The following is a 15,600-nucleotide window of genomic DNA, read 5'->3' on the forward strand; positions in this document are numbered from 1 at the left end:
TTGGATAATAGTTGTAGGAGAAAATGGCCTTTTTGCATGAGGCTGCTCGCATTCACATCTGCCTGGAGCTTGGTGAGTGTGATTAGTTTAACCAGTGCAGAGTGGGCCATGTAAACAAGCCTTTTCCCTTCTAGACAGGGGATTTACTTGATTTGGAGTAGTATGTTAAAACCCAAGCCCAACAGTATTTTCACTTGGTGGGTGATGAGTAAGGGAAAATGTGTAGCTCCACTGGCCTGAGATCGCAATTCAGTTGGGGGCCAATTTGAAGAACAGGAGAAAAAAATGTTGGTGAAGTATAAGCAGAGCCTCAGAGACCTTTGGGACAACGTCAAGTGTACCAACATATGTGTGACTGGGATCTCAGAAAGAGAGGTGAGAAAGGGGCAGAAAAACATTTGAAGAAATGAAGTGTATAAATACTTACCTTTCTCTTCCCTTAATTTCTTTAAAAGGTAGTTTAAAACGATTGTTTTAGGGAATAACTATAACGTTTCTCAGCTGATAATATATATGACAACAGTAGCACAAAGGAATGGGGAGGAAGTGCAGCTATATTGGAGCAAGGAGCTATAATTTTTGCAATTAACTGACAATCTTGTAATCTGTATAGCACCTTGTTACCTATACAGCATCCACTAAAAAATTAACCCCCCCAAAATTAACAGAGGAATTAAAATAGTAATATTAAAAATAACACAAAAGAAGAGGATCAGAGGTACAACACCTGAGACAAAGTAAATAGCAAAATGGCAAACCTAAATCCAATTATGTGCATAATTATATTAACTATAAATGGACTCAAGTTAAAAGACATTGATTATCAGACCAGAATCATTCAGATTCAAAGACATAATTGGCTGAAGTAAAAGGATTGAGGAAACGTACCACATAAACAGTAACCATAATAGGACTGGAATGGCTATATTAATATCAGAAATACTTTGTCAGGAAATATTGCCAGAGAAAAAGATATTTCATAATAATAAGAGGGTCGATGTAATAGGTAGATAAAGCAACTATTAATGTGTAAACAGCTACAGCATTTCCCAACAAACATTAGGCAAAATCTGACAGATTGAAAGGAGAAATTATAGCTAACTAACATTTACAGCATGAGATTTAAATACTGTGCTCTCAATAATTGATAGGAAAAACTAGACAAAATTTGTGAGGATTTAGAACACTAACAACCAGCACGGTGTAACACTACCCTCCAAACCCATAGAATTTGCATTCTTTTTCTTTAAATATTTTTAAAAGTTTATTTATTTATTTTGAGAGAGCAAGAAAGCAAAAGAGCGAGAGCGAGAGCGAGAAAGAGAGAGAGAGAGAGAGAGAGAGAGAGAGAGACTTAACTGACCAAGCAGGCTCTGTGCTGTCAGAGCCCTGACATGGGGCTCGAACCCATGAACCGGGCGACCCCAGCCAAAATCAAAAGTTAGACACTTAACTGACTAGAATTTGGATTCTTTTCAAGAACATCTGGAATGTTTTCCAAGATAGACCTTATGGTTGGGCAAAAAAATATATAAATAGCTTTAAAAGTATTAAAATTATGAGAAGTATGTTTCCTGAGAACTATGGAAATCAATAACAGAATGGGACGCCCCAGTGGCTCCATCAGTTGAGCGTCCAGCTCTTGATTTCAGCTCAGGTCATAATCTCATGGTAGGTGAGATCAAGCCCCACACATCGGACTCTGTGCTGGCTAATGGGGACTCTCTCTCTCTCCCTCTCTCTCTGCCCCTCCTGCGCTTACCTTCTGTGCTCTCTCCCCCTCAAAAATAAATAGACTTAATTTTGTCAAATGCTTTTTCTGCATCGATTGACAGAATCCTCTTTTGTTTTACTAATGTGATGTATCACATTGATTGATTTGCGAAGGTTGAACCAGCCCTGCATCCCAGGAATGAACCCCACTTGATCATGGTGAATAATTCTTTTTATATGCTGCTGAATTCGATTTGCTAGTATCTTATTGAGAATTTTTACATCCATATTCATCAGGGATATTGGCCTGTAGTTCTCTTTTTTTGCTGGGTCTCTGTCTGGTTTAGGAATCAAAGTAATGTGGCTTCATAGAATGAGTCTGGAAGTTTTCCTTCCCTTTCTATTTTTTGGAACAGCTTGAGAAGGATAGGTATTATCTCTGCTTTAAATGGCTGGTAGAATGCCCCAGGGAAGCCATCTGGTCCTGGACTCTTATTTGTTCAGAGATTTTTGATAACTGATTCAATTTCTTTTCTGGTTATGGGTCTGTTCAAGTTTTCTCTTTCTTCCTGTTTGAGGTTTGGAAGTGTGTGGGTGCTTAGGAATTTGTCCATTTCTTCTAGGTTGTCCAGTTTGTTGACATATAATTTTTCATAATATTCTCTGATAATTGCTTGTATCTCTGAGGGACAATTCCATTTTCTTTCATGATTTTATCTATTTGGGTCATCTCCCTTTTCTTTTTGAGAAGCCTGGCTAGAGGTTTATCAATTTTGTTTATTTTTTCAAAAAACCAACTCTTGGTTTCATTGATCTGCTCTATAGTTTTTTTACATTCTATATTACTTATTTCTGCTCTGATCTTTATTATTTCTCTTCTTCTGCTGGGTTTGGGGTGTCTTTGCTGTTCTGCTTCTATTTCCTTTAGGTGTGCCGTTAGATTCTGTATTTGGGATTTTTCTTGTTTCTTGAGATGGGCCTGGATTGCAATGTATTTTCCTCTCAGGACTGCCTTCGCTGCATCCCAAAGCGTTTGGATTGTTGTATGTTCATCTTCCTTTGTTTCCATATGTTTTAAAATTTCTTCTCTAATTGTCTGGTTGACCCATTCATTCTTTAGTAGGGTGTTCTTTAACCTCCATGCTTTTGGAGGTTTTCCAGACTTTTTCCTGTGGTTGATTTCAAGTTTCATAGCATTGTGGTCTGAAAGTGTGCATGGTATGATCTCAATTCTTTTATACTTATGAAGGGCTATTTTGTGACCCAGTATGTGATCTATCTTGGAGAATGTTCCATGTGCACTCAAGAAGAAAGTATATTCTGTTGCTTTGGGATGCAGAGTTCTGAATATATCTGTCAAGTTCATCTGATCCAATGTATCATTCAGGGCCCTTGTTTCTTTATTGATCCTGTGTCTAGATGATCTGATCTACCCATTGTTGTAAGTAGAGTATTAAAGTCCCCCGCAATTACCACATTCTTATCAATAAGGGTACTTATGTTTGTGATTAATTTTTTTATATATTTGGGGGCTCCTGTATTCGGCACATAGGCGTTTATAATTGTTAGCTCTTCCTGATGGATAGACCCTGTAGTTATTATATAATTCCCTTCTTCATCTCTTGTTATAGCCTTTAATTCAGAGTCTAGTTTGTCTGATATAAGTGTGACTACTCCAGCTTTCTTTTGACTTCAGTAACATGGTAGATAGTTCTCCATCCCCTCACTTTCAATCTGAAGATGTCCTCAGATCTAAAATGAGTCTCTTGTAGACAGCAAATAGATGGGTCTTGTTTTTTTTATCCATTCTGATACCCTATGTCTTTTGGTTGGCGCATTTAGTCCATTTACATTTGGTGTCATTATGGAAAGATATGCGTTTAGAGCCACTGTGATGTCTGTAGATTTCATGCTGGTAGTGATGTCTGGTACTTTGTGGTCCTTGCAACATTTCTCTCACAGAATCCCCCTTAGGATCTCCTGTAGGGCTGGGTTAGTGGTGATTACATACTTTCTTAATAAAAACCCTCGATAAAGTCGGGATAGAAGGAGCATACTTAAACATCATAAAAGCCATTTATGAAAAGCCCACAGCTAATATCATCCTCAATGGGGAAGAACTGAGAGCTTTCCCCCTGAGATCAGGAACACGACAGGGATGTCCACTCTCACCGCTGTTGTTTAACACAGTATTGGAAGTGCTAGCATCAGCAATCAGACAACAAAAGGAAATCAAAGGCATGAAAATAGGCAAAGATGAAGTCAAGCTTTCACTTTTTGCAGATGACGTCATACTATACATGGAAAACCCAACAGACTCCACCAAAAAGTCTGCTAGAACTTATACATGAATTAAGCAAAGTCGCAGGATACAAAATCAATGTACAGATATCGGACAAAGGGCTAGTATCCAAAATCTATAAAGAGCTCACCAAACTCCACACCCAAAAAACCAAATAATCCAGTGGATAAATGGGCAGAAAACATGAATAGACACTTCTCTAAGGAAGACATCCAGATGGCCACAAGGCACATGAAAACGTGCTCAACGTTGCTCCTCATCAGGGAAATACAAGTCAAAACCACACTCAGATATCACCTCATGCCAGTCAGAGTGGCTAAAATGAACAAATCAGGAGACTATAGATGCTGGCGAGGATGTGGAGAAACGGGAACCTTCTTGCACTGTTGGTGGGAATGCAAACTGGTGCAGCTGCTCTGGAAAACAGTGTGGAGGTTCCTCAAAGAATTAAAAATAGATCTACCCATGGATAAAGAAATTGTGGTTTATATACACAATGGAGTACTACATGGCAATGAGAAAGAACGAAATAGGCCCCTTTGTAGCAACATGGATGGAACTGGAGAGTGTGATGCTAAGTGAAATAAGCCATACAGAGAAAGACAGATACCATATGTTTTCACTCTTATGTGGATCCTGAGAAACTTAACAGAAACCCATGGGGGAGGGGAAGGAAAAAAAAAAAAAGAGGTTAAAGTGGAAGAGAGCCAAAGCATAAGAGACTCTTAAAACCTGAGAACACACTGAAGGTTGATGGGGGGTGGGAGGGACGGGAGGGTGGGTGATGGGTATTGAAGAGGGCACCTGTTGGGATGAGCACTGCGTATTGTATAGAAACCAATTTGACAATAAATTTCATATTTAAAATAAATAAATAAACTTAAAAAAATAACAATGAAATTATGGAAATATCCAAATATTTGGAAATAAAACACACCTATCAATAGCTCATGGGTGGAAGAAGGAATCCCAAGGATATTAGAAAATATTTGGAATGGAATAAAAATAAAAAGTGAACATATCAGAATTTATGAAGTGCAGCTATTCTTTTACAGAGAGGGAAATTTATAGCTTTAAATGCTTATAGTAGGAAGGAAAAACAGTCTGAAACTAATAATCTTCACTTTTCCCATTTTCTAATCTGAAAAACAAGAGCAAATTATAGCCAAACAACAAATGAAGTAAATACCAAATATATGAACATAAGTCAACAAAATAGTAAATAATGAAATATTGGGGAAAATCCAAAATTGGTTCTTTGAAAAGATAAAAAAAAATTGATCCTCAAAAAGTTAAAAATGAAACTATCATATGATCAGCAATCTGATTTCCTGGTTTGTATGCAAAAGAATTCAGAGCAGGATCTGGAAGCACTATTTACACACCCTCGTTCATTGCAGCATATTCACAGTAGCGAGGATATGGAAGCAATCCATATATCTATCACTAGGTGAATGGATAAAGAAAAATCTGGTATATACATACTATAATATTATGCAGCCTTGAAATAGAAGGAAATATTGTGACATATTACAACATTGACAAACCTTGAGGACATTTTGGTAAAGGAAGTAAAGCCATCACAAAAGTGTAAAAACTATATTCTTCTAGTTATTTTGACTCTCTAAAGTAGTCAAAATCATAAAAACCGAAAGTGGAAAAGTGGTTATCAATGGCTGGGGGGAGGGAAGAAGAAGAATCAGAGTTTAGTGGGTAGAGTTTCAGTGTTGCAAGATGGAAAAGTCCTGGAAATTTGTTACACAGCAATGTGAGTATACTTAATGAACCGAACACTTAAAAATTGTTAAGATGGTAATAAAGATCTATGCACAAAAATTTTGATATATCAGTAGCTTTACTGAATTGTAGGTTTGAGTCAGCAATAGGCAATAAAATTAAAGCATTAGGATAGTAAAGGATGACAAAGCAGACATTTCTATATAATGGATTGCTGTAATGGTTACAGTACTATATAAAATCATTGAATTGTAAACATGAAATAGGTGACTTTTATGGTATGTAAAGTATGCCTTTGTAAAGTTTTTCATACTAAAAGAAAAATTAACATTGCCCGTTTAGGATTAGCTCCTGATTTACTTCAGATTAAATTATTTATGTCTGAATATCATGATCTAGTAATGATCTAGTTGTAAGCAAACATCTTCCAGTAGGTCATAACATAATAAGAATTGTATGTTCCTGTCTTTGGATGAAGCTCTGCAAAGCTGATTTTATGCTTTTTGTTTTTTTCTGAACCTCTACTTCAAGAAATATTTGTCTCTGTCATCTACAGTAAAGCCCATCAACTGTTTTTAGAGTTTATGTGATTGATCTTCTGGAGTATATTGTATCTTTTCCTCATTCCTAAAGTGGCATTCTCACCTTACAGTGACAATAATCTTCCAGTATAGTGGAAGCAATCATGCATACTTTTGGTCAGGGATATTGTAGTGTAGCTGTGTATATCTTCAGGCTCAGTAATTGGTGAGTAAAGTTTAATTTCCATTTTCCTTCTTTCTTTCTGTGAAGGTGCTTGTGAGCGAGGATTCTGACAGTGATGGTATCGTGGCCCACTTTCCTGCTCATGAGAAACCAGTGTGCTGTATGGCATTTAATACAAGTGGTATGTCCTTTTTCTTTCCATTTATGTCATGGGATTTCAACAAGTTTTTTTTTTTGGAAATGGAAAATATGAAATATGGAATCTGACTTTTCATAATGTGTCAATGTGTATCAGAAAAGTAAGTAGACTTCAGTAAGTGGTTCTTGAGTGAGTGAATTTAAAATAAAAATTTAGGCGGGTGGGGGGCTAGGTGGCTCAGTCAGTTAAACATCCAAATTTGGCCCAGGTCATGATCTTGCAGTTCATGAGTTTGAGACCTGCATCAGGCTCTGTGCTGACAGCTCAGAGCCTGGAGCCCTCTTTGAGTTCTGTGTCTCCCTCTCTCTCTTTCCCTCCCCTGCTCACACTCTGTCTCTCAAAAATAAATAAACATTTAAAAAAATAAAAATTTAGAAACCCACCAAGCATTAGTTTTGCTCTCAGTAAAGAGGTAATTGAATATCAGCAGTAGGTAAACTGTGCTATTGAGTTGCATTAATTTCTGTATTATAATTAAGCCAGGAACTGCAGTATTCCAGACTACATATTAATGTATGTAAGTGGCACTTTCCTTGTAATTTAAAATTTCTTTTTCACTTTCACATACAAGCGTATTATAAAGTATTTGCTTGTATTTTTCCCTGTGTTTTGGTAGTGGTTTTGTTTTTCTATTTATTCTTAAAGCATTTGATTAGGAGAGATGTTATAGTAATGTGGAACGTCCTACTACTTTCATTTTTTTCTTCAAACTTTTTGTTATAGAAAGTTTCAGACATAAAAATAGATTTAAAAGATAGTATAGTAATGACCCATGTATCACTACCTTGATTAAATAGGTGTTCACATTTCTGTGCATAATAAATAAATGTATATATGTATAGGTATGTGTATACTTACACATATGTACTTGTATACCCATGTATGTATAATAGATGTACATAAGTATATGTATTTTGTTGAATCATTTGAATGTAAGTTATGCATGTAATGACAACTTACCCACTACAAATTAATCATGATTTCCTAAGAATAATGACCTTTTCCCATATAGCCAGATATTATATTGTAGTTTTGAAAGTTAACACATTATGTTATCTAATATCCAAGCCATAATTTAAAGTTTCCAATTATCTCAAAAATGTATCCTGCAAAATATATAATATGATACTGTGTTGATCACATGGCTATGTTAGTAGACCCTCAAAATATCTACATATTGGAGATAGGTTTTTCTTATGGAGATCAGCAAGTAATCTGCAGAGCATTATTTTGGCTTCATTTCTTTTTATCTATTTCTTTTTTATTTTAGAGAGGGCAAGAGAACATGAGTGGGGGAGAGAGGCAGAGAGAGAGAGAGAGAGAGAGAGAGAGAGAGAGAGAGAGAATCTCAAGCAGACTCCATGCTCAGCATAGAGCCCAACGAGGGGCTCGATCCCATGACCCTGGGATCATGACCTGAGCTGAAATCAAGGGTCAGACACTCAACTGGCTGAAGCCACTTGGCTTCATTTCTGAAACAACTTTTTACTTAATAGTTGTATTATGTTGAAGCCTGGAGAATGGTGGTTTTTCTAATAATACCATGTTTTCTGCAAGATTAACTACTGTTCTATAAAAAAAAGTTTTCTCTCATCAACCAGGAATGCACCACAGTTCTCTTGTATGTGAAAGGCAGGATAAATACTTAATTCTTTCCCTTTACTTACCAATTTTCATTGTTAGGAGTTGGTTTAGTACTTACAGTGGTGTAATTCCATTCCAGTGTAGTCATTTTTAAAATACTTTGTTTTTAAGTAAAAGATAAAATTGCTCTTTTGCTTTGGGAGCTGAAATAGTCTTCATAAACTTACAGTCGTTTTAGATCTTATCCCTTTGGTTGATGGATCTGAAAGAGATTGTCATTTTTATCTTATTCTGCAGAAATTATCCTATCAGTTAAAATTGATGGAAAGACCCATCTTTTTTTCCCTTTTCATCTTTTCAAATAAAGAATGATGGTAAGAGGATAATATAGAGCATTTTGAATAATCTTCCTTCTAATGTCTTAATTAGTCATTTTTTGATAGAGAGGAAGATTTTTGTAGCGGTTGTTGATCAGTAGGATTGATTTAATTAATAAAGACAAAGATTTATGGAAATGCTTTGAATGTTATGGGAATTAAGTTAAATTTGAAGAAACAATCTGGAAGTTATGTCACTTACAGCACTCTACTTGGAGTAACCAGTATGACTCATTTTGATGGTCCATCTGTTATGTCAGATCTCCTTTGTATTAATGTATATTTCATATCTTCATAGTCAGAATGCTTTAGACATTGGAAGCTCTACTTTTTCCATCCTGTGGCTTTCCATTGTAACAAGAACATACCACTTACCTTAAAGAATATTATAGTTATCTGTATCATTGTCTAGCAATTAATTCTAGAAAACCACAGTTTACTATGATTTCATAATTTTGACATACATTTTTTATTTGATTTTATTTGAACTCGCAAATTTGTGTTTTTTTGGTAAGATTAAAAATTTTTATATTTATACCTTCTTTTTTGTGTTCCTAGAGCACTATTTGTATAACGCTATGATATAATTTATCTTGAAGTAATCATTTATTTAAATACTTGTCTTCCTACCTAACCTCTGAGTTCCAGTTTACATTATTAGGGTTCACTCTTGGTGTTGTACATTCTGTCAATTTTGGCAAATATGTAATGACATATATCCACCATTTTACAGAGTAGGTTCGCTGCCCTAAAAATCCCCTTTGCTCTACCAGTTCATCCCTACCTTCCTCAACCCCTGCCAGGCAACCAGTGATCTTTTTTACTGTTTCCATAGTTTGTTTCATTTTCCAGAACGTCACATAGTTAGAATCTTACTGTATATAGTCATTTCAGATTGACTTCCTTCAATTACTAATAAGCATTTAAAGCTCCTCCATGTCTTTTCATGCCTTGATTACTCATTTCTTTTTAGTGCTGAATAACATTCCATTGTGTGGACATACCATAGTTTATTTGCCATTTGTGTATCTTCTTTGATGAGGTGCTTGTTCAGATCTTTTTTCCATTTTTTGATTGGGTTGTTCATTTTTAAATTGTTGACTTTTAAGAGTTCTTTGTATATTTTGGATAGCAGTCTTGTATTAGGTGTTTTGTAAATATTTTTTCCAAGTCTATGGCTTGTCTTCTTATTCTCTTGAAAGTATTTTTGAAAATCAGAATTATTTAATTTTAATGAAGTCTGAGTTATCAATTATATTTGTCTAGATCATTCCTTTGGTGTGTATGTAACATTTTAAAATATACAAATTGATGTTCTTCTGTTGTATTCTTAATTCAATTTCACATTGGATGTTGTAATTTCTTGGAGGGAAGATCTTTATATGAGAACTATTTTATGAGTTTTAGGATCTCTTTCATTTTTTTCTTGAATCTCAAATGAAGCTTCTTAACCTCAGTCAAAGATCTGGAAGGTTTATGGATAGAATTCAGAGAGTATGTGAACTTAGGAAAAAAATTACATCTTTATTTTCTCTAATCTCTGATGAAAATTTCCTTCACTTATGAAAATGTAAAATAAAATAGTGAAATATTAGCTGTACTCCTGAATTTATGAACAAATAAAAATAATAGATGTTTTCACATCATTTCTATCTTATTTACATAATTCTCCCAGTATTGCTTATGGTTCAAAATTATAGTAGATACTGTATTTTAATATATAACAAAAAAAAAACTAAAAAAAAGACATACACTGTATGTCAATTTTTAAAATGTTATGTATTTTACTTTGTCTTAAAAATATATTATTCTGAGAAAGATGTTCCTAGGCTTTACCATATTGCTTAAAAGGTTCATGGCACTAGAATGTTTAGGATCCTGTTAATCAAAAAGGTTTATGCTCCCTAGAGACTCCATTCACATTGCCTGGCTCAGTCTTTGTGATTAAGTTAACAAGGGACAGTCCTTACTCATGGCATCTACTGGTGTGATAGGGACTTAAAGCAAGGAAGGAAAATCCTTTGTGGAGTAAGGACAGAATGCTAGGAGATGAATATTTACTTGGTTTCGACTATTGGGGAAAGTTCTTCAAAAGAAGTCAATTCTAAATTGGAACTTAAAAGATGATTAGGAAATAATGATTCTGTGTCTGGTATATAAATAAATATTGGTTGAATGAATGAGGCAAGAAAAATATGGCATATTTGACATAGATTGTGAAGCAGGGTCTATACAGTGGACTCATCCGTTTATTATGTGGCAGATACATTTTTCAGTGTGTCATCATTTCTGCAGCATTTTATAAATGCTTTGTACATGTTTAAATATTTGAATTAAATGGAGGATTCATAACTCAGCGACCACTCACAAAATTGGTTTGCAAAATCTTTCATATAAGATAGTGGAGATTTCATGCAACTGCTTGCAATTCATCTTAGTTATTTACTGTTCAGCTCTGAGTGTCTTTGCTATTCAGAGTATGACTGTTATTGCTTGAGTATAAGCAAGTGTATCTATAAAAGATTCAATTCTCAGTGATTTGAAAGCCTTGACTTTTTTTTTTAAGCTGGTCACTATCTGAATTGTTACTTATAGAATGATATTGGGTTTAGCTGTGGCTGCTAACTATTACTCAGCTCCTGTGTGACATTTTATTTTACTTGTCTAGTTTCTGTATTATATTGTTTGTTTTATCCTAACCTTCTCAAATTGAGAATGCATATGAAATGTTTGAAGCAAGAGGCTGCATTGCCCTTTGTAAATGCATGGATTCCTTAGTAATTGTTATTTTTCCCCTGTAGTTATTTACGTTATAGTTTAAAAAAATATTTTTGGGAGAGCAAATGATGTATTTTCTATTGATCTTTAAATCCTCCTATATTATAAAATGATACATTTTCTTCTCTCTGGTTGAAAAAGTTTTATTAGCTTCTGAACTTTTATTAATTGGTATTTTTTAGAAAGGTGTGTAATTTAAATGGGCATTAAAACAGTACTTATAATTTTTTACTTAAATTGATCTTTTCAAAATACAACTTGTAGATCCTCTAGTAACACCTTCCAGTTTTTCTTTAACATGTATCCATACATATTTCTAAATTTATTTATGTCAATAAGTTTTAACTGTTTTGCTCCTCCAATAATTCTCTTATTTAGTTAAAGGCTTTTTCATGGGGTATGTAGTGTGGCCAATAATAACAGTAGTGCTTGTTAGAATACTTTTTACAAGTTTAGGGAAGTTCATTAAAAAATAAGCAGAACAAAACATAGCAATGTTTATTGTGTGTTTTGTTTTTAAACCTGATCATTCTGTAACCACTTTACCTGAACATATCCCTGTTATGCTTAACAATATAAATAAATTTCTTAGTCTTTTTTTTTTAGAGAGGCATATTTTCCGATGACAGAATTATTAAGATGTCCTAGACATACATCAGGATTCAAGGAGAAAACCAGACCTGTTGTCCACCTTCTGAGAAATTTTAAAAACAATGTAAAATGTACATGATGAAATAATAGTCCAAAGTGAATTAAGGAGAAAATGTAGGTTGTCTGGGTGGTATGCAGTTCGGTTTTGTATGGGACCTATTCAGCAAAGAAATTAAGGGATGCCATTAAATAGCGTTGTGAAACTTTTAGTTCAGCAGCTGCATTCAGTTTGTTTTTCAATTTATCCTCCCCCTTCTTGTTTATTAGCTGTGACTCTGAGTCCTGAATTAAAACAAATATTTTAATGGCAACATTTATGATATGGTTTGAAGTGCCAGAGAGGCCTCTGGTGCTTAGATCTGGGTAGATTCAATATGGGTGGTGTAAATTTGTTGGTTTCAGTGATTTAGATACACAATGAGTAACATTTTCTCAGGAGCTTTTTTTTAAATTAATAAACTCCAATTTTGGGGGGCAGTTTCAGGTTCACAGCACAATTGGAAAGTACAGAAAACTCTCATATAATCCGGCCCCCACTCCAAACCTCCTACACCATTGACATTCCACACCACAGTGGTAGATTTGTTACAGTTGATGAACATATATTGACCCAATCATTATCAACCAAAGTCTGTAGTTTATACGAGGGTTCACTCTTGGTGTTCACATATTCTCTGTGTTTTGACAAATTAATATTGACATATATCTACCTTTATAGTATAATACAGGATAGTTCCATTGCCTAAATGTTTTTCATCATGTTTGGGATGTTATTATTTCTTTAAACATTCTTTCTACCTTTTTTTCCCCTCTTTTCTCCTTCTAGGACTCCTGCTACTCACAGATTAATCTTGGTGGTGTCTAACAGGTCTCTGGGGCTCTATTCATTTTTCTTCTTCTTTTTTTCCCCAAACTCGATAATCTCAGTTGATTTCTTCTGCCAGGTTCAAAACCACGATTTGAGCCCCTCTATTGAATTTTTTATTTTAGTTATTGTACTTTTGAACTCTGGAATTTCTATTTGTTTCCTTTTTTTTATAATATTATCTCTTTATTGCTATCCTTTGCTTGGTGCGACATTGTTCTCATACTTTCCTTTAATCCTTTTAACATGCTTTCTCTGCATCCGTGCTGGCATTTGGTATTATTGCCACTTTTTAATTTTATAAATACTAGATGGGGACCTCTGTAAGAGAGGTCATTTGGAAATCTTTTTTCCCAGTCAGAAGTTTGTATTTTTATCTTTTTAACAGAGTCTTTTGCAGAGCAAAATTGTTTACTTTTTGTCAAATCCAATAAAAAATGTATCAGTTGTGTTTTTGTGTTCCTGCATAAGAAATGTGCACCAGTCTGGGGCCTGAAGATTTTTCTCCTATGTGATTTTCTGATAGTTTTCTAGTTTTACATTTTGTATTTAAATTTATTTTTATTTTTTTTTGTTTTTATTATTATTTTAATATTTATTTTATTTTTGAGAGAGAGAGAGAAGGAGGAGCAGAGAGAGAGGGAGACAGAGGATCTGAAGCGGGCTCCGTGCTGACAGCAGAGAGCCTGATGCAGGGCTCGAGCTCACAAACCAAGAGATTATGACCTGAGCTGAAGTCGGATGTTCAACTGACTGAGCCTCCCAGGCACCCCTACATTTTATATTTAAATTTATGATCCAAATTCATTGTTATTTTTTGTATAATGTATCGGATTAGGTCATGGTTATTATTTTTTGGCTTATGGATATCCAGTTGACACTTTATTATTTTTTCAAAATTCCATTCTTTCTCTGATGAGTTTCTTTTGTACTTTTTCATTAAAGTAACATACTTCTGTTGGCTATTTCTCGATTCTCTGATGAAGATGACTTTTTAGCTATTTTCTGTATGGGAATATCTGTATTTTGCCCATAATTTTCAGGCATGTTTCGACTAGATAGTTTTTGACAGTTACTCATTAATTTTTCAGCAGCGGTCAACACTCTTACTTTGTTCACAGCTTTTAGTATTATTACTCTTGATACTCTTGATTAGTTGGGTACAGAGTTGAATTTTTGGGGGGCAGCATTCTAATCTGTAGCGTCAGCTCACTGAAAATTTTTGAAAAGGTTGCTGTGTTCTCCTTGCCTTCACATATTGTGGGTTTCTCTTCCTCCGGCTGTTGTTCTGCCTGATGTAAGAGCTACTATTTTTATTTATGTTTTTTTGTATTGAACTTTGAGATAGATTTTTTAAAACTCTGGGGTTTTCTGTTTTGTTTATTGGTTTTGTTTTTGTTATAGGGTTAAAACAGCAGTCTCTTTTGATTTTACAAATTCAACCCAAAATCCTCTTTGCTGGTCATTTGAGTGGGTAAAATGTTCTCAGGGACCCTAAATTTAGGCAGTAACCTGTGTACATATATTAGCTTGGGCTGCTGTGACCAAATCCCATAGATGTAGTAGCTTAAACAACAAAACCTTTTTTTCTCACAGTTATGAATGCTAGAAGTCTGAGATGAAACTTCCAGCTGATTTGGTTTCTAGTGAGGTCTTTCTTCCTGACTAACAAACAGTCACCTTCTCAGTGTGTCTTCACGTGTCCTTTCTTTGGTGCAAGGAAGTGGGGACAGAGAAAAAGAGCTAGTTCTGTGGTGTGTGTGTGTGTGTGTGTGTGTGTGTGTGTGTGTGTGTGTGTCTTTTATTTTTTATTTTTTTATTTTATTTATTTATTTATTTTTTAATATATGAAATTTATTGTCAAATTGGTTTCCATACAACACCCAGTGCTCATCCCAAAAGGTGCCCTCCTCAATACCCATCACCCACTGTATGTGTCTTTTAAATTGAAGTATCATCAACATACAATGTTATATTAGTTGCAGGTGTATAACATCTTGATTTGACAATTCTATACATTACTTGGTGCTCACTATAACAAATGCAGTCACTATCCATCACCACACAATGTTATTACAATAATATTGGCTATATTCCCTGAGCTGTACTTTTCATCTCCCTGACTTATTTATTTTATAACTAGAAGTTTGTACCTCTTAACTTTTATCCATTTTGCCCATCCTCCTTACCTCCCCTCTGGCAACCATCAGTTTGTTCTCTATATTTAAGAGTCAGGTTGTTTTTTTTTGTTTGTTTATTTGTTGATTTGTTTCACTTTTTAGATTCTACATTTAAGTGAGATCATATGCTTTTATCCTTCTCTGTCTTATTTCACTTAGCATAATACCTTCTAGGTCCATCCATGTTATTGCAAATGGCAAAATCTCATTCTCTTTTATGGCTGAATAATATTCCTTATTTTATATGTAAATATATATAACATCTTTATCCATTCATCTATCAGTGGACATTTGGGTGGCTTCCATATCTTGGCTATTATAAATAGTGCTACAGTAAACATAGGGGTGCATATATCTTTTTGAATTAGTATTTTTGTTTTCTTTGGGTAAATACCCAGTAGAGGAATTACTAGATCATATGGTTGTTTTAATATTAATTTTTTTAGGAACTTCCATATTGTTTTTCATAGCTGTTACACCAATTTACCTGTCCCTCCAATAGCGTACAA

The 15,600-nt window shown here is 34.5% G+C and overlaps 1 protein-coding gene across 1 annotated transcript in view; it reads left to right on the forward strand.

The window, feature by feature from the left end:
* Positions 1–15,600, forward strand: part of BCAS3 (BCAS3 microtubule associated cell migration factor) — a 629,762-nt gene that overhangs the window by 203,129 nt on the left and 411,033 nt on the right. The window contains exon 15 of the mRNA XM_043582630.1: positions 6,545–6,638. Within this exon, the coding sequence (XP_043438565.1) occupies positions 6,545–6,638 (94 nt within the window). The remainder of the gene's footprint in view (positions 1–6,544; positions 6,639–15,600) is intronic.

The sequence above is a fragment of the Prionailurus bengalensis genome, chromosome E1 (assembly GCF_016509475.1).
Source record: "Prionailurus bengalensis isolate Pbe53 chromosome E1, Fcat_Pben_1.1_paternal_pri, whole genome shotgun sequence".
Lineage (NCBI taxonomy): Eukaryota > Metazoa > Chordata > Mammalia > Carnivora > Felidae > Prionailurus > Prionailurus bengalensis.